This window comes from Ursus americanus, chromosome 6 (genome assembly GCF_024610735.1).
Source record: "Ursus americanus isolate L20-20 chromosome 6, mUrsAme1.1.p, whole genome shotgun sequence".
Taxonomy (NCBI): Eukaryota; Metazoa; Chordata; class Mammalia; order Carnivora; family Ursidae; genus Ursus; species Ursus americanus.
This window is the reverse complement of record NC_142132.1, coordinates 61,338,159-61,358,208: the sequence shown is the minus strand read 5'-3', so window position 1 is coordinate 61,358,208 and position 20,050 is coordinate 61,338,159. Positions and strand designations below refer to the sequence as shown.

General features: G+C 43.5%; 1 protein-coding gene across 3 annotated transcripts in view; it reads left to right on the top strand.

Annotated features, from left to right (window-relative positions):
- ARID5B (AT-rich interaction domain 5B) overlaps positions 1-20,050 on the top strand; it is a 176,366-nt gene that overhangs the window by 137,712 nt on the left and 18,604 nt on the right. For all 3 annotated transcript variants that reach the window (XM_045783334.2, XM_045783336.2, XM_045783335.2), the window contains 3 exons: positions 1,638-1,842; positions 3,781-3,833; positions 13,334-13,431. In XM_045783334.2, the coding sequence (XP_045639290.2) occupies positions 1,638-1,842; positions 3,781-3,833; positions 13,334-13,431 (356 nt within the window). The remainder of the gene's footprint in view (positions 1-1,637; positions 1,843-3,780; positions 3,834-13,333; positions 13,432-20,050) is intronic.

Genomic DNA, 20,050 nt, shown 5'->3' with positions numbered 1-20,050 from the left:
AAAAGGCCAGGGGCAATACAGGTTAAAACTGGAATGATTTTCTGATTTCAAAAAGCCATTAAGTTAGAGATTTCATCAGAACTTGAGACTCAGTCTAAAATCTGGCAGTGAGAAATGATGACGACCCAAAGTTTCACGGGACGTCCCCCTTAATGTGATGTGACAAAGTACTAAAGTTTGAAAATATTGTAAGTAAAAATTGTACGTGGAAAAATGTTTTAGTCTCATTTCCACAGCCCCTTAAAAACTAAAATCTTATCTAGAGACCCAGTTGAATGAGTTGTACAGGAAGTTTTATTTTTTCCAGAACCAGTCTAAAGATATTAACCTCACATGTTCACTTGAGAGAATAAGTTAAAGAACGCCCTTGCAGGAGGATACAGTTCCCTTTTATAAATAAGCATAGCCTTTTATATTCTTAAGGTCTGGGAAGGAGACGCTGAAGGGAAAGAGAAAAAGGGGTAAAAAATCTGAAATGGAAAACAATGTCAAATATGTGGGACATTTTTATTCATAACATTTCCCCAGCACTTGCCCTCTTCTCTCCGATGTTAGATATGGAGATGTAAAGACTATCAGAATGTACACATTCCCCTTGCACACTTGAACTCAAAGTCTGACCCTTTGTACTTCCCCCTTTTACAATTAAAATAGCTCAGCAACTTAGCTTTATATTTAACAACTATCAAAGGCCTCTTGTAGAACATGGCAGTGAGGAGGGAACATTAGGTTAGCCGCTCAGTTTGCCGAGTTCCATATTCACCTAGAGTGTGGAAGGAACGACATCTGGCACGTTGGCCGCCATTAATTTTTTAATTATGGTGCTTTCCACTTACTCTTCTTGGGTTTTTAGCTGACCTCTGCTCTTCGTGGCAGGTTAATACCTCCTCTTACATTCTCAGAGCTGACCGAAAAGCCAGGAGCCCTCATCAAAGAGGGGGATCTTTTGTTTCCTACTGAGGGTGTATCTGGGCATCTCCCCCAAGTGAGAGACAGAACACACCTTGTTGGTGTCCCTGATGCCAACGTCTGCAGGCATGGATGTGTTTTTTTTCAGGTGACTGGAAATAGTAGCAACAAGAGAAGTTTACTATGAAGAAATAAACTTTCTCTCATGTTGATTCAAAGTGCGAAATATGGAACTATTTATTAAGAAGACAGGGTTTTGTTCAATGACGTTAACAGATGGTGCCCCTTGGGAAAATAAAAGTGTGTAAAGAGGCAAAAGAATGGTCCCACCAGATGCGGACACTGTTTCTGGTTTCCTGTCAACGTACTTGTAAGGACTCTAAGGCTGGCAGAGTTTGGCAAACCGTGGCCCCCTCATCACCCGTTTCTATAAATAAAGTTTTATTGGAACACAGCCATACCCATTCACCTGTGTGTCTGTGACCGCTTCTCTGCTAGTTGAGTAGTTGCAACAGAGACGATCCGGCCCCACAGGCTGCGAGGTTTACCACCCAGCCCTTTCCAGAAAGTTACCACCCGGTGGTCTGAAACAATTCGTATTCTAAAAAGCTGCTTCAGGGCTCAGCCCCCCCAACCCCCCACTATGGAAGCTATCACTGGCTGTGTCTTTGTGAGTCTTCTGAGGCGGTACTTGACTTGATGTGGCATATTTTTTCCCCCTTTTCCAGGTGAAATGTGAGGCTAGGTCAGCCTTGTCCAAGCCGAAGAATAACCACAATAATTGTAAAAAAGTCTCCAATGAAGAGAAGCCAAAGGTTGCCATCGGTGAGGAGTGCAGGGCCGATGAACAGGCTTTCTTGGTGGCACTTTACAAATACATGAAAGAAAGGAAGACACCGATAGAACGAATACCCTATTTAGGTTTTAAACAGAGTAAGTATACTTGTTTTCATTTCTGAAAGATCAGAACTGCGCCTATTCTTTAAATGGGGAAAAAACTTTGACTCAGGGTTATGTTGCAATCCTCATCTGGGGATGATGCTCTCTCTGTTTATACTAAATCGACAAATCATCCGGCCCAGGAATTTTTCTCCCTGCCCCTTTCCGCTACACTGTTCCCTTCTGGGGCAGTGGCAGTGAGATATTTATAGGCTTGAATCCACTGATTATGACTGGAAATAGACATGTTGAAAGTTTCTCATCTTCTGTTTTGTCAATCTTGAGTGTCTGTAACGCCTTTCTTCTGAGATAATAATATGACGTCGCTTTATCAGGCCCACATGTTGCCTGCAAAAAGGCAGTTTTAAAGAGGAGGACATTCAAAGATGGACAAAACAACCCGAAAGAGAAAAACGTATTTTCTAAGCCCCAAATTTGTTAAGAGATAACAAAAACCTGACTTCAGAGGAAACACAAAATACTCAGATTTGAACCGAAAGCCCAATTTTGGATTACATTTAAGCGTCATAATACATTTTTAAGTGGAAAAGGAAACTCAGCTGAGCAGAATTCCATAGAAAAAGAGAAGAAACCCAGATCCGGTCCTGATTTCACAACCGAATATATATTTTGCCTCTGTCTGGATTTTGCAGCACACAAAGCAATGAGCCCCTGGCTTGAAATAGTATTTTCTCCAAACGTATCTTCCTAGATTAAAACCATGTGTCATTTTGATGAAGAATGTCAAACCTGTATGTTTTACATAACAATTTACATACCTAATAGCAATTGGCACTGATTGCAAGAGAACACTCGCAGCCATTATAAACTTATATAACTACGAATGATTACAATGTTTGTCTGAAAACTGGTTGCTTGAAATAGAAGTAAAATTAATGTACTATGAACAGCTTTGTTGCATTATGCATTGGTTCAGATTAAATCAAGGCCGAGGCAGGGCTCTTGATAGCTTTGAAATAGTGCAAGGTTCAATGAGGCTTTTCCAACGTGTTGTGTCAAAGAGCCTTTTTTTTTTTAATTTTAATTTTATTCTTCATTTCCCTTACCAAGGAATTACTTGAAATTCAATTTTCCCCTCTTGTAAAAGAGTCAGATCCATAGCAGTCCCATTCCATGGTGTTTGGGACAAATGAACAGGCTTGCTAGCAATTTGGCCTCGTTGTTTAACAGCATAAACCTACGCAAGCCCTGCAAAGAGAAATCTGTTCTAGAAGAGTATAGATTCGAAACATCACACAGGCAAGTTAGGGGACTAAGTGGTCTCAGCACTCCATTCTTCTGTGAATGAGTATCTTCCTTCCCTTTGATCTGTGATGTCATTGTGACTTCAAGGGTAAAATAGGTGTCTTCCTACTGGTTACAAGGCACCTCATGGTAGTGAAATACGGTATGGGATCTTAATATAGTGCTGCTATCAGACATTCTATTGAAAAGGTAATCATATATTAAAGTGGCTGGTGTTTATTGATTATGGTAGGTTCTTATCTGAAGGAAGCATAGTATAGTATCCTTTAATCAATGGCTTCTTTCTAAGGGTTGAACAGGACCAACCCTAATTTTGAAATCTCACACTTTTCCCCAAGGACGCTGTAACTTAGCTTCCCTGGGTCTGCTGATGGCAACAGGACTAAAACTGTGTTGTCCTTTATCCCCAAAGTAGAACCATTTCCGTATTTGTGACTGTTTCTTAAGAAATATTTTAAGTGGTAATAATATATCCTCTGGTTGAATGCCCTTTGGCAAATTGTTTCCTAAGAACTTAGCTCTCTGGGGTACTAGTGTTTTGGTTTTGGGTTTTGTTTTTTTTTCTCTTTCTCATTGAAAATAAAACAAAACAAAATGTTTTAATTGACATTTCTTGGAAATATGTTAATGCAATGCTTATCTAAATACTTATTGTCCCTCTAACAGTTAACCTTTGGACTATGTTTCAAGCTGCTCAAAAACTGGGAGGATATGAAACAGTAAGTGTTTAAGCAACTTAAATGAAATAATTTTGCAATCTAACTCCCCCACCCCCTCTCTGACCAAACTGGAGGAAATACAAAAGCTAACCGTCCCTGACTGCCTTCTCAAATGGCTCCACACTTTTGGGGGTTTATTGGGCCGCTTTTGGAAATGATCCCAATTAGTTCCAGGTTTGGCAAAATTGTAAACTTGTCGTAAAAACTACAAGTGGAAAACATATGTAACTCTCCCCTGTCAGGGAAATTAGTTGGGTCTGTAATTTTTTCCCATGTTGAGAAAGGGCTATTATTGTACAACAAGCCAAGATTGCATAAAAGAAATTTCCCTTGGCAACATACCTGACATCTGTTCATGTCTAATATGGGAAATGTATTAAAGGCTTTCAAAAGTAATCAGTATTGGCCATTAAGGAATAGAATGCAGCAGAATCTTCTCTTATTCTGGGGCAAAGAAGCTTTATTAGACAAGGGTCAGTGCCGCATAAACAGGAAGTTATCAAACTTATTCAGAACAGGCTCTGACACTCTTTATCAGCTAATTCTAACTGACAGGAACGGGTTATTTTTAGCCCACAGGAAAATTTTGATGGCCACGGATTTTACAGCATGTATTTTGAACCAATAAAACGTTAGAGCAACAAACTAAGATTAAAATCTTGAAAGAAGAAGAAAGAGCTGTATTAATATAGCACGCAGAGATGAAATCTGTAATAAAATCAATTGACATAGGAAGATGTCGTCATTGGAAATATTTTCTCCTCCACACAATGATCAGATTAAGTTGTGCAGTTTCTTCTGCAATGAATAAGAAGTTATTTTTTTTCCTTTCCTTATGAAGTAACCTGGGCACTCTCTGTATCATACTAAAACGACAGTAAGAGACACAGAGTCAAGAAAATGAAATTCATTTTTAGTCTCACCGTAATCACCAGTGTTTCTTGCCAGATAGAGCATATTGTTCCACGAACTAATATAATGGCTTGATGTCAGGGGTTTGGAATGGGAAAAGATGGCAAGCATGATGTGATTCGGATAATCTGGTATTTACTGTAGAGTTACCTGCTATGAATTCTGACTCAGAACTCAAAGATGGGAGTAAATGCGTGTGTAAAATGTTTATTTAAGACCTGGGATATACGTACCTGTTTATAAAGCAGTATGATGTTCATATGAGGTATTATAAAACGTGTGTTTCATAAACATGAATTTACTTAAATATTTGTTTTACCAAGCACCCCCTGTAAAAATAAATAATGTAATTTTTCACTTGGTTGGATCTGTTGATAGTACAAAGAGATTGACTCCTTGCCACGGTGGCTCATAATTTTGCAAAACCTTAGGCTAATTATAGCTTTTGTCCATGTGAAAAAGATAACTTATTCAGAGCTAGTCTCAGGGATTTAGGAGTCAGCCCCATAGCCTAGATTTTTAAGTCTAATGCTTGATGTTAAGAACAGGAATACGCATTTGTATGAGCTGCAGATAAGTTACGTGATACTGCACAATATTATGAAATGTCTTTTTAAACCCAGAAATGTATTGTTGTTTACTGATAGGGAGATTGCCAACAAATTTCACAGAATCCGTTTTTCCTGCTTTTGTATCTTCTGTATCTTCACAAGGATCTATTTTTCTCCATGCAACAGCAAGTGGGTGTAGAGTACACAAAAGAAACTTCTGATAAGTTTCAGGGCATTCGCAATATTCTGAACACATAGTATTTTTTCTTTTGTTGAATGCGCGAAATAACAAATGACCGTGCAATCAGCAAATCACCGGAACACGTATTCAGTATGTCTTCTGTGTTTGCGGCATTGTGTGGGACCCTCTGGAGGATGGACAGATATCTAGGCCAGGGGTTCTGGTTGCTTCCAGGAGAGGCGGTGATTATGATTAAGAGACAAGGTGGGAAAAGATCCATTCCCTGTTCAGGTAAAGTACTATTTCATTCAGAAATGAGGGAAGGAGGACTTGTGGCCCTCAAGCCATCTGAGCAGAATTTTGGAGGATAGATGGAATTTAGACGTGAATGATCGCAGCCTTCCAGGAAGAGAAAGCCAGATGGGGAAATAAAATGTGGAGGTAGAATGATGTTGGACCCAGTGAGTTTGAGTAATGTGAAGTCAGGTGACCAGGTGGCTGGGACGAGTGACCTCGAAAGCGAGTCCAGAGAGGATGGAGCCCTGTGAGACAGGCTTTTGGATGGCAGCCCCTGGAATTATTCTGGAGGCTGGCTGGGGCAGGGTGGGGGGTGTTGGTGGGGAGAGAGGCAGAGAAGATTGATAACAAGCTAAGGGTTCTGTTTGGCCCCTCGTTCTGCCTTCACTGCGTGTGTACGTGGAGCCCATAGAGAGAGGCTGGGGGGTGCATCTGGAGACCGGATCGGCATCTGGGAGATGGGATCAGCATCTGCCTCGCATCTGGTTATGTCTGAGCTGCAAGCCTCTTCAGCCGAGCCACAAAGAGGACTGGCAACCTCTGGAATTGCTCCTTCCCTCCTTCTCTCTCTATTTACCCATCAACTCCCTCATTGTTCATGGGGCCCCTGCCATTCTTCACCCCCAATTTTTTCATCTCCTCTGAGACAGCAAATCTCCTTAGCCTTGTTAACTATAAAATCTACTTCCGGGGTCATAAACTAGATGAAGCCGGTTGGTAAGATTTCTCCTTCCTTCCTCCCTTCCCCCCTCTCTTCCTTCTCTCCTTCCTTTCTTTTTTATTTTTCTTTTAATGCTTCATACTACCTTGCTGTCCCTGTAGGCCCTGCGTTTGGCGACTCCCATGCTATGTTGAAGCTTTTGAATCCCCCAAGTACAGAACACATGTTTCTGTTGGTATATATTGACCAATAAATGAAATGAGATGTTCAGTGAGAACTCCGTTCTGAAGTCAGTCCAGCAGATGTATGAATAAGATCCTGTCTGAGGACTTACGTCGTCATCGCTGTGTTATTGAAAGACATTTATCTGTCAGATTATCTGATAGCAGAAGCAAGTGTAGACTTGTCATTAGAGCTCAAAAGAGATCTTGGAATCTTCTAGATCCGTGGTTCCCAAAGGCCACTCAAGAACTAGGGCTCAGATTTTCAAAGGGGAACTTTAAAGTATACGGAGCTGTCTAGACCTCCCCACTGAGACATTAACTCTGCGGTGGGCCCTGGGCCTAAGAACCTGAGAATCCTTTTTTACAAGCACTCCGGGTGATGTTAATTCAAAGCTAATGGTAACAGTGACTATTCCCGCTTCACCTACTGGCCCTGTGGCTCTTCGCTTCACGATGTGGCCCCATCTAAGTCAAGCATCAGAGATTAGAAAGTTGTCTTCACGCCATTGCTAAAGAAGCCTGCCAGAATATTACCACTGCTTTGGCTGCAGAGCAGCACAAAGTTTCCAGCGAAGGTTTTTCCATTTGGTAAAGTGGTAATCCAGCTAAGTCAGGACCCGATAAGCCATTTTCATTTTGGATGAGGGAAAGCGTAGCATCCAAACCTTTTTGTGTTTTGCAAATTGGCCTTGGTGCGGAGAAAGATACTTGCCCTGCTCCGGGCCATACCCTCATTTTACAAATGAGGAAACTGAGGTCCACTGAGGTGAAAGGATTTGCAAGGGGTCATCTGGGACTTCTGCTGATTCTGACTCACTGAGAACTTTATGCACAACTGCCACAACCTCCACAGCAACACTGGAAAGAAAGAGATACAGAAATGACCATCCCGTGTGTCTTCCACCCCCAGCAGTCTCTTCTGTATCTACCATGCTTTCTCCCTAGTTGGGGGATATTTTGGGAAAGCCTCTAATAGCCTACCTTCCTCAGTAGCATCTTTCAGTAGGTTCTCTGTACCTTCCCTGAGCCTTACCCGACACACTAACTACTAGCTGAGATTTTATCTGATTCTTGAGAAAAATGTGTGAACTTAGGAGTTGGGTCAAGAAGTCTGCATGATGTAAACATTCAGTAATAGTAAAAAATTGCAAGTTTAAAATTTGTAGATGTATCTCCTCTGCTGTTAACTTGTGATTGGATAAAGACATCTCTCTGGAATCCCTTCTGGTTATAAAAAGAGGCCATCTTAATTGGCTTGTTTTTGTTTGTGGTTATAAACTATTCCAAACCTTCTGGTTTGAATTGCGGATTATGGATTATTTCATTGCAGTCCTTCACAACCCTCAAATTGAATTAAAAAAAAAAGAGAGAGAGGAGCAGAAGTTTTATTTTAAGCCTTTATAAGCATTGACTAATGGCTATATTCAGTTCTCTTGGCCTCCTCTGCCTTTGCTGGAAATGAATTTTGTGTCTCTGCATCCTTAGGTTTAGAGATCGTAAATGTATTGAATGGGTTTGATTCCCTAAAAAACAATATCCTGGCATTTTGATTGGCTGGCAGCGAGAAACCTTCCTTTACAATCGTATACCCCGCTTCTCCTCCCAAACATTTTAGAGCAGGGTCACCTACAGTTGAGGGGGCAGAGCTGGAGACAGCTGCCCTGAGGAGCAAAAGAGGTCTTCATTTCAGGGTCTGGTGAAACAATTAAAGCTCGAAGAGTAGCTTGGGTATTACCAGGATGCGGCGTGTGGAGGATGGTGTGCTAAGGTGATTTCCATTTGGCTAACCATGTGAGGGTGAGCCAGAGGCAAGATCTGGGGAGAAGGGAGAGGAGGGAAGTGGGTCTTGAGAAAATCTTATCCTAGAGGCAGAGGACCGTGCAAGCGGTGCCTTCTAAGAATGCCAGTTAGCAGCTCCGTCTCTGCCCACGGGTGAGACGGGACCATTATTTCTCATCTGGAGGAAGAAGTCACATGTCTTCTTGCTGGAAGGATTAGGCTTTGACACCAGATTCTGGCTTTGACATCTTTTCAAGACATCCTCTGAATCTAACCCTAGTACTCTGGACGGACAAAGCCTCTTGCTTAATTCAGAATTCTCCAGGCCAAGGATGATGTCATGTAGTTTTGAAAGGCTCCAGTTCCTGGAGTACTACCAGGAAAAAAAAGTCATCTTCCTTGAATTCAGTCCGCCCTCAAGGTGTCCCGAGAAAGAGGCTGTTTCTCAGAGCAGCCCAGGCAACGCTACATGCAGGCAAATGTTCCTTTTGACTTCACATCTGCTGCATTCTTAAGCCATGGACGCACTCAAGTCCTGCAAGATTTCGGATTGCTGTTTCCTAACCAGGCCACAAAAATTCCAACATTATTTCATCCCTGCAACCTCGAAGGTAAAAAAAAAAAAAAAGCTCCAAGGCCATGGCTTGGGTTAAAATCGTTTCCCAATTTTTTTTTTTTTTTTTTTTTTTTTTTTAAGTAACAGGATTTGTTCCTCAAGTAAGCTATAGATGGGACAGATTCCTTTCCCACCCACTGGACCTGCTTTCTTGGCAGACGTGTGGAGGGTGAGTTTCAGGTTACCTCTAAAACACCTTGGGTTCTAAAGAGCCATTTGAAAACCACTATATTTAGAAGCAGTGAACATACGTGAACATAATAGGCATACAGTGCTTTTCACAGTTTCTTGGGTCTTACCCACACCAGGGAAAGAAGTAACTGCCGCGTGTCTTCGAGGTGAGATGAAGTCTCCACGCACCCAGATTGGTTTGCTTTACTCGGGTGCGGTCGGCTCCGTTTGTCATCTTGCTTCATGGTCAATCGGATGGGGTTATGCTTCCTGCGAAATTATGAACCCTGGAAAGTAGAAATTTCTCTTTCTTTCCATGATATCTCTCCACCCTCAACCCTCCATCCTCCACTTTCCCCCTCCACGCCTCTGTACCTGGCCAGTGCCCTCCGATGGCAGCCAGTAGACAATGACTGATGTCAGGAATCCCTATCATCTAAGCAGGGACCGAGCAGCAGTTGACAAGGGAAGCACAATCCAAGAGAAATCATTGCTTGAATGAGTTTGGCCATTTTCTTTAGGAAACAAAGAGCCAGAAGTTCTCTGTATCCTTAAAAACCTAAAATAATAGAAGGTCATGTTGAAATGGGACCATGACCAGGAGACCCCAGCTTCACTGAAGATCTAGTCCAACTCACCCCATGGCTAGATCAGACTTTCCAGCTGAGTGGAACCGGGGGCTAGATACTGAGAGGCAGACATTGGCTTTGCCCCAGTGGGGTTTTAGAGATAACACACAGAATACAACCCGAAGCAAATGCATACTTCGGCCTGAGGAACCCACACTAGTGCAGGAGGCACCTTTGTACAGCTGGGAGCGTGACGCCCCGTCGCTGGGCCAGGAGGAGTTCTCGCCTCCTCTCCTCTCCTAACAGGGCCCTGGGACCCACCGTGGGTTTGGACAACGGGAGGATTTAGGCACTTCTCGCTTTAAAGCCCGTGGACAGCGTTTGAATTAAGAGCGCATCTGGACACAAAAAATGGAGATGTGTACCCAGGAGGACAGTGTACTTAAAAGCATAAAAGCATTTAGCAGTTGGAAAGAGCACATTTTATGACTTTCCTGTGGAAAGAAAATATCTCAAAATGGCCTGATTCATCCAGGCCGGCCGGTGGAAGCTCGGTAAACAGGGACCCCTTCCTGGAAGGCTCAGCCCTTGTCTTTGCTCCAGATGGACTCTCCCTGGTAAAAACTGTATTGAAACACCAGAAGCCACTAGCAGGGGCTAACGCAGACCACTAGCCAGCTGCACGTGGCTTACGAATGCCAAGTGGCCCTTGACGCTGGCCCTCTGCTGCCACAGTTTCAGTCCTAGTGTAAGGAAGACTTTTTTCCTCCTTTTGATAATTCATTATTTATTCTTAAAGAGGTTTGTCATTTCTGTGATAGGCGAGTGTTGAACAGGGTACTACCCCCTAGTCTAGATGACGGGTATAAGAGGGGGGCCTGGTCAGTTTCCACACATTAACTATCCCGCCATCAGTGGTCTCTCGTTCATTACGTTTTTCACACCTATATTATTTTGTTTATCTGTGTGGTCCCTTGTTTATGTTTAGTATCCCTCCCCCCAACACACACACACACACACACACACACACACACACACACGGATGTGGTCATGTTCGGTGTTGGGTCTGGTTTTCGTTGTTGCATCCCAGATGCTAGCATAGCACCCAACAAATGGGAGATGTTCAAGAAATGTTTGGTGAATGAATGGTTGAGTGAATGGATGGATTCCAATATAACTGAGGTATATCTATGATTCAGTGGTGAACATAATAGAGAACGTCTGTTCTAACTGGATACACCCGCGGTCAGGGTAGAAGGAGCCATAGTTTTACCGGGTGAGAGTAAAATCTCAGAGCACTGTTAACCTAACCCATCCCCTTGGATTCTTGCTGACCTCGTGGTTGTGCTATTTCTCCCCTAGTAAGAGACCCACAGCTCAAAGTCGAGGCCTCGTAGCAGAAGCTGTGATCTCCACAGTCCTCTGCCTCCCATGGAGCAAAGGTCCCTAGAGTCTGTCTTAGCACCCTGCTACACACGTGAACTGTTCACCAGCTCATTCTGATGGAGAGGCTGTTTTGATGTAGTGAAAAGAAAGTCTGCTCTTGGGATCATAAGACATTGGTGTGAGTCCTGACATGGCCATTCTACTGCTGTGTGTCCTTGGACAAGTTGTGTGACCTCTCTGTGTCTTCCTTCCTTCCTCTGTGATGAGAATCCTACCATCTACCTCACAGGCTGATGGGAGGATGAAATGATATCATGCATGTGAAAATACTTCATAAATGTGAAACAGTGCACAGAAGAGATACAAGGATGACAAGAGTGATGGTTTCCTCTGAAGTGTGTGCAGGGACATACTTAGGCTGTTTTCTGGCCCTGCTGGGCTCACCAGGGCCCACACACCTCATCTGAGGGAGGGAAATATGGAGGTGTGTTTCAAGGGGCCTCGGCGTTCTAAGGACTTTGAGGAATAACAGAGACACACGGGAGGGGATCCAGTTTCGCTTCTTCCTTTACACGGATCTTGAATAGACCAGCCTGAAAGTGTATTATTTAAAAGATTGGAGGGAGATCGTAATTAAATATAAAATAATTACTAAAATATGTATTTTGAGTGTTTTGAAAGGGGCTTGAAACCATTTATTATCATCTAGACCAAGCTATAAATAAAGGAAGATCTTATTTTTAGTCGTACCTGCCAGGAGATGCAAGAGGTGGTTCTGTCTAGAGAGAACTACTGAAACACATTGGTTCAAGAATGCTTCATACGAAATTGAACAATGCAAACCTCCCATTGTCTCGGGGTCGAGAAGGGTTTATAGAAATAAAAGGGCTTTTACTTGAAATGGAAAAGGTGCCATTTACGCTATAATATTTAACCACCCCTCCCCTCCTCCTTAGATTACGGTGACAGAGCCCCTGTTTGTGAGTTGAGATTTTTTTTTTTTTCCTCGGCTTGCTGCCTTTAGCCCCTAAGTGAACTCGGCTGGCAGAGCTGCGGGTATATTTCAAAAGAAGCCCCGGGCTCAGATTGTAGCCACGGCCACGGGCCCCTCTGCCATGCCCTGCCCCCTGCACATTCCAATAACAGAGTTTTCCTGTAACTGTTCAGAAACGTTCACAAGGACCTCAGAATGTGCTCTGTCTCCTCTTTTCAAGGAAATACTCGACTTGCTCGGATGTAGTAAATGACGTGGTTTCCCCAGATTAATCATTTGCCAGATCATGCATCTGTTATTTTGTAAAATCTTAATTTATGTACAAAAATAAAATTAAAGAAAGAAATTAAACAGGACCATACTACGCCATTCGGTAGATTGCAAGCTGCCGGGTTCTTTTCACCCAGCAACCCAGTAGATAGAGCTTGTGTTTCCGCTTTGGAATTTGTTTTGGTAACATTGGATAGATAGCCCGTTTTCCTGACCTAAGGGAATAAAAATAAACAGGTTGCAACATACACAGTTTCAGATTTGGGTTTTGTTTTGGCGGTTAGAGGAGCTGGAGTAAAAATATAGCCGGAGATGACTGCAAATTCCATAAGCGATTTGATCAATTGAATTAATTTATGTAGTCATTTTATTTAGTGTTTGAAGTGGTCAACACAGCACACAGGTTAAAAATCAGAAGATACAAAAGCAAGTTTGGTGAAAAGCCTCTCTCTTTTCCTATATCCTTGGCCGCCCATTTCCCCGCCCCTTAAGCAACCAGTGTTCATTCTGATTGATTTGAACTGATACTTTAGCCGAAATCTTATTTTATTTGGATGCTTTATCACATGACCTAAAGGATCAGAGTATGAGTTTGGGTCCTCCGGGGGAAATGGCTACATAAAATATCCAGGGAGATGCCTTAGAGGAAATGCTCTAAGAGTGACACAATATAGAACCCAAAGCAGAATTCCATGTTTATTGTAAAGAAAAGTCCCATGAGTGCGATCCCCCTGTGAAACCCCGAGTCTCCCCGTATACTCATTTGAACTTCTCTGTCTCTGGGTTTCCAGAACAGGCTGTCCTCTTCTGCCTGTTGCATATGTATTGAATCCTGGCACTGTGAATCTCTTACGATGCAAGATTGAATTTCCCATTGCCATCTTTTCAGATAACAGCCCGCCGCCAATGGAAACATATTTATGATGAACTAGGCGGTAATCCCGGGAGCACCAGTGCCGCCACTTGTACCCGCAGGCATTATGAAAGGTAAGAAGCCCTTTCTTGGAAAGTCCTTGCTTAATTAAAAGTGTGTTCATTGGAAGAAGCTTTGGTAAAGGATAAGATAAGGGGAAGCCTAAAGGACCTTTCTGGAAATAGAAATTATCCTCTGGCATTTTACCTTGCTTACCGCCTTGTGATTTTTTTAGGGGGCGTGGCTTTCTCTGGTTACAGGGGCTAAAATTAGATGTTCTTTTACTTTGGTTTTATCCTGTGACCACCTATTTGACAATACGTTTTTATTTTTTCCCCACAAGCCTAGATTACTCAGTACGTTCTCCGTAGGTTCATCCACGGTGAGAACCTTCAGCTTCTGGAAATCCTAAGTCAGCAGTGTTGCTATGGGTTTGCCACGTAACTGTATTGTCATTGAAAGGTTTTCATGTTGAATGTATGCATATTGAAAAGTAAGCGTTTCTTTACTAAGAAAATTGGCCCCAGATAAGATCCATTGGTTCCCCCCCCCCCGATCTTGGTATTTTTTCTTCTACGCCGATGCTTTTGACCTAGAAAATCCTTTCTTGCCAAGCTTTGCATGGGTGTGTTTTCTACCACTTTCAGCTTCTCTCAGAGGGTGATGATCAAGCAGTCGAGGGGTAAGGCCGCGTTAGCTGCAATGAAGGTTGTCTCCACAGGAGCGTTTCCTCTTTGCATTAGGACTGTGGTTGCCCACAGCAGGGCAGGCCTGTCTGCAAATTCATGCGCTGCCCTAGCTCCGTGCTTCCAGGCCCTCCGTTTGCTAGGGTCGCGCCAGCTTCTTTATCCCTGGCATCTCCCTGCCGACATGTCGACTGACTCAGCAACCTGGTTCCAAAATCAGAGCTTGGAAGATCCAAGCAGAGGGGTGTGTGTGTGTGTGTGTGTGTGTGTGTGTGTGTGTGTATGTTTTAATAACGGTCATGGATGGGATGAAGTCAAGACACAGCTGAACAAACAGGCCAGTTAGCTTGCTAGTTGGAAGGGTAAGGCCGAAGTGCTCAGTGTGATGGCAGCTCTTTACAAGTCCGTCACTGTTCCAGCTTCAGCCCAGATGCTCAGCCCCCGCCTCTGGATCCTCCACGTGTGTCTCCCGCTAATCTCTCCAGTGGATCACCTCTTCGTCATAGTTTGCTAAGTTCAGTTCTGGTTTTTTCTGCGTTGCTTTGCGCGGAGGGCCTCTTTCGGCACAGCCACTCGATGACGCGTAGAATGTTTTTGTAGGTATAATCGTAGGAAACTAGATTGGGCTTAGTAGCCCATGAAAAATCCCCACAAAGTAGTCCCAAGAGATTGCCTTCCTTGTCGGGGTAACGATCCGCAAGGATTTTTAAAAATTGGTAACCGGACTTTGAATTATTACTCTTCCTAGCATTGTTTTCAGTGTACGACCTCCGTTTTTCAAATGTGAGTGTCATCTCTGTCAGTATTTAAAACAAAAACGTACCTTCTCACTGGACATAACAGGGGCACTGCTGACATCCTAGTACAGAATAGCATCGGTATGTCGGGTGAGTGCTGTGTAAAGAGAGCTGAAGGGAACACGTGCAGCTTGGTGTTGACTTCTGAGTCAAGGCTTTGATCAGAACGTTTTCATTAGAAACACTGCCTGTGTTTTCAAAGGGCTTCTATTCTGATAGTGAACCCACCGTACCTCCATCTTCAAATGTTCCCAATACCCGAACCGTCAAACTTCAAGGACCAGATAGCCATTAAAATTTGCAAAAAGAGCGTACCTCAACTGTTAGCTAGCTCGCCCAGTTAAAGAATGAAAATTAATCAAATGTATTACGGAGCATCACATGGTCAAAAAAAACAGATTGGGTTTGGGATGGAAAAAGGATTGGATCTAATAGAGTGAGTGTGTGTGTGTGTGTGTGTGTGTGTGTGCGTGTGTGTGTATGTAATTAACTCAAGCAGTTATGTGGATAAAAATAGCCTCAATCTTAAATGAAATACCAGGATATATTCTTGTGAAGACTGTGTACTTTGTTTGATGATTTACCTTATCTGGAGTAGTAGGATCCCAGATGCTTCAGTCAGTCAACATGGAAAATTCTAGTAGAGATACCTCAAACTTTGGCTACTAAGAAACATACCTAAGTTTCTTTAAAAATGTCTCTTCTCTCCTCATTCTTGTGCATAAAGCAGTATTTCATAAAGGTTTGGTCTCCCACTGGATTAAATTTTTTGAAAAGCTATGTCACCCACTCTGCTAAATCTAGAATATTTTTGGGTCTGTGTGTATCAGTCAGGATCCAGTAAGGAAAATAAAAACCACACCTGGTATTCAACAAAAAGAATCCACTATAGGGAATTACTGAAACAAAAGTTGTAAAGCACAACGTTAATATGGAGGAAATAACCACAGGTTTCCTAGAGTCAAGAGAATAGGAGAAAGGGGGTTAGGGTGTTGCCACCCAGAAGTTTAGAGAGTATGTCGCACAGAGCTGGGGTTCAGATCCCTCCCGGGGAGAGGATCCCAACCAATGCTGATCGTTACTGAGCTCAGAGGTGGAGCCCCGCAGAGCTAGGCTCAGACCTGAGGAGGCAGTGCTCCCTGGCTGGTGCTGGACCTCAGAGCAAATGCCATGAAACTGTTCTGGGATTGTTGACAGAAGCTAGAGGCTGGAACCAGCTGCTGCTGCTAAATTACTTTTGGGCTGGCCCTAAAATGAACAGCAAGCAAAATAGAAAGAAGGAGTCCTTCCTCCCCTCCCCTGGCCTGCTAGGGCCCCGTTTGCAGGACCCCAAAAGGAAGACAGCTGACCAAAGAGACATGTATTCTGCAGAATCCCAATCCCGGCATCACTAAGCAGAGCACAGAAGAGTAGATTTGGGGCTGAGACAACAGTCAACTGCCAAGTGGGACCCCCAATTTGGAAATCCCTGCACAGAGCCAGAAACCCAGGTTAGAGCATAGCTGTCCCAGGGGCAAGTAGCAAGGTCCTTCATCCTTCCTCGTATATCCTTTCACCATCTAGGCCCCTTTCCCATTGTTCTGATCAGATACAAGGGGTGTCTTGAGTAGTTAGTAGTTAGTAATAGGGAAGTACTAAAATTTGCAGATAATTGACTTTAAAAAAAAAATGAGACTCCAGGGGGCACCTGCATGGCTCAGTCCTTGAAGTTTCTGCCTCCAGCTCAGGTCATGACCCCAGGGTCCTGGGATCGAGACCCACATCAGGCACCCTGCTCAGCAGGAAGTCTGCTTCTCCCTCATCCTCTTCCTCCCCCTGCTCATGCTCTCTCTCTCTCAAGTAAATAAATAAAATCTTTAAAAAAAAAAAAAGTGACACTCCACTTACAACTCTACCAGTCTCAATCATTTTGAGTCAGTCATGATCTGAAGGGAATCACCCTTGCTCCTGTGTGTTGTGGTCGGGAGAAAAGTCTGGGGACAACTGTTCCAGCTGTCTTACGTCCTACTTCTCTTTAATGGTTCTACCAGAGAAGGGCAGAGGATATCAGCTCATCCCAGGGACGAGAAACAGCTCTGCTGTTTCAGCCAAGGCTGAAGCTCTTGGCTAAAACTGTGCCTAGGGACTTGGCAGAATTTCATTCCTTCTTGCTAGTTACAGGCTACGCTAACACAAAACAGACAGGACTAGATTGGTGAAGGGCCACCGTTTTCAAGAAGGTTCAAGAAGACGAAAAAGATCAGGATGTTGTGGGCAAACCTCTAGTCTGGAGATGCCCGTGGACATGTTTTCAAACCTTGCTCATCAGATCAGAATGACCGAGCTCGTCCTGTGCAACCAGTCATCTCGTCTCCTTCTTTTCACCCCAATATGTAGACACGGTCCTTTTCCTATTTCCCTACCACCAGCTTTGCTTGCCTAGAAGATGAAGAAGAAATGAGTGATCTACTGTGCTTTATCCGCTGATATATTTTTCATGTAGTGCGGTTCATGTTTCCAGTAAATGTTTTCATTTTCCAACAAGAAAAAAGTAGCCGGTTCCTCAGTAAATATTACGTGTGTATTAGTTGGGCACTTTTGGTTTACTAATGAGTGTAATAATGAAAGTGTGGGTTGTTGAAAAGAATCAATGGGTGTTTTTATTTAAGGCACAGCAGAAATGGTACAATGCCTGTGAATGCGTCATTGTCACTGACGGCCTGACTCGTCCGAACTTGCCTCTGATTGGTTTAAATCAAATAGGTCCAAGCACTTCATAAAAATGTCTTTGTCAGCCTGGTTTTGCTTCCAAACCTATTCATCTCTGTCAGTTTTTAATATTAGTACCAGGCTCCTGGCCATAGTCCATTAGTACTGTACTTAATTGCTCACGTTAACAGCTGATCACCAATATAAAAAGCATTAATGTTTCCCCGTCGCGAGACCGTTGCTGTGTGGATGTGTCTCATGAAGTGTGCTTATTCTGGACCCTTCTTGCTAGGGATTTCTAGTGAAGTTACTACAGGTCGTAACGCAGAGAAAAATGCCCACCTCTGGCTGGGCTGGACCCTTCTACGTAGAACATTTTCTGTCTTGTCTGACTCTCCATTTAAGGTGTCCCGAGTCACCTTTCTGAGTAAAGGAATAGAAAAAGGGAAACGGTTATGTTTATGGAATTCTCTTAGCTTGATTTTCTGGAATAGTAATTCACTCTAAAGACTTTGCTTTCATGTGCAGATTTGTTTTCTTCTTTAGAAAAATGTTTCTTGAGCACATGCAAGAGGCAAAAAAGAGTCTTCACACAGAATACCAGACTACTGGTTTGAATTTTCCTGAACAAATTGCATGGTGTGTGTCTGAGGAGCGCATGACGTTGTTATTAAGGATGGAAAAAGGAACATTAAGGCAAAAGGACTTCATGACGTGCTTTTCTGAGTATTTAGAAAATCAAGATCATAAACAAACGTATTTGTTTATGGGGGAAGTGAACAATGAGGCTTCATCTTCTTACATACGTAATGCCCAATTTCAAATTCTCACCTTTCGCTTTTCCCGTGAGCATTCCCCTGGCAAGACTGTCCTGCCACGGGGCTGGGGTGCCTTCCTTTGCCGTGACTTGGGGTGAGCCAGACCAAGCCGGATGCATCCGGGCGGGACCCAAGTGACAGTCAGCTGAACGTCTTGCGTTTCTCCTGTGAAGGCAGAAGGCAGAGCGTGGGAGGGTCACGTTTTGAGTAAGATAAATATGCGCTCTAAGGTAAATGCCAAAAAGATATCAAGTTCTAAGGAACGCAGCTAATCATGTTGTGAGGAAAAAAAGTCAAGGGGGGAAAGTTAGGTGACTTACAGTTCTCTTTATGTCCAGGACACGATGTGATGTCTTCTTGCTCATTTTGATACACTTGAAGTTAGTCAAGACCCAATTCAGAAAGACAACGGGCAAGATCTCAGCATTTGAGATCTGAGAGGTCCTTAGTCATCCTCTAGACCAGGGTTCCTCAAATGAGGCTTTCTGGCCTGTCTGTGCTCTTGCGAGCGGAACAGTTGCAAATGAGCATTGCTATACTTACGTTTTTGCCAGAATCATTTTATGTCCATTGAAACTAATAAAACATTGGGGCTTATATTTTATGTGCCTTGCTTTAAATTTCATTTGTCTACTAATTCATTTTCACGAATTATGAATTTTATAGAAGTGTCAGTCGGCAACAGACAGGAAATGTAGAAATCTAGTCCTTCCTGTCAGGTCGCTGAAGAAGCATGGCTCCACACCACTGGTCACAGACTCAGGTGTTTATGGGGGAAGTGGCATAGTGGGTGCAGGTAGGAGAGTAGGAAGCTGGCACACACAGCCCACGCCAGAGAGCCCAGTGGGATCAGCCAACACCCTTGCCTGGGCAGATGGAGTCTCAGTACTGTCGGACCTTCCATGTTTTCTTGATAACTTTTATGTGAAGTCACCTGACTTACAAATACTAGATCCAGTATTTCTGAAAATATTTTATGTAAGTTAAACTAAACACACCCCAGGGCAAAGGTAGCCTATAGGCTGCCAAGTTCTGTGAGGACTGAACCTTCTTTGGCACTGGGCTAATCCAGTCTCTGTGCAAATGCCCTGTGGTTGGGGGGCGAGAAGGAAGAGCCGCCATTGAAGGTGCTTTTCATCTAACCACTCTGCCACGTGCTGAGTGAGACACCTTCTGTGGCTTCCCCTTGATTCAACCGTGCCTGCTGAGGCTGACTCTTTCTGCACATGCCATACCCTTGGTGATGGGCCTCCCTTGGCTCCTCTCTCGCTTCAAGTGCTCCTCTTCCATTCAGCCAAGCCTCAGAGCATGATTTGTGGATTTTCACTAGCTTGGCCTGCTGTCATGTAGATGCCTCCAGTCTTGTCACTCAGAATTCCCAGAGCGATTCCAGGGGTGGCATATAGTACTTCTATATGTAGCGGTACCAGTCTGTCGACATAGCCTAAGATTGCATTTGAAATTGGTAAGAGGCCCTCTCCTGGTGGCTGGTTTCTTTCTCTGGGGTAGGATAGATTTGCCATTTGAGTGACTGCCTTTTTCCTTCGCTGCTGCCCTCAAAAGCCAATGGGTTTTTTTTGAAAGTCTACCACGTGCACAGCGCCCTCTGAGATCATGAAAACGCATGAACCAGAGAGTCTGGAATAGGGCTGGCAAACAATGAGGAGGTGCCCATGCTACCACATTCATGGCAGATCGCAAAGG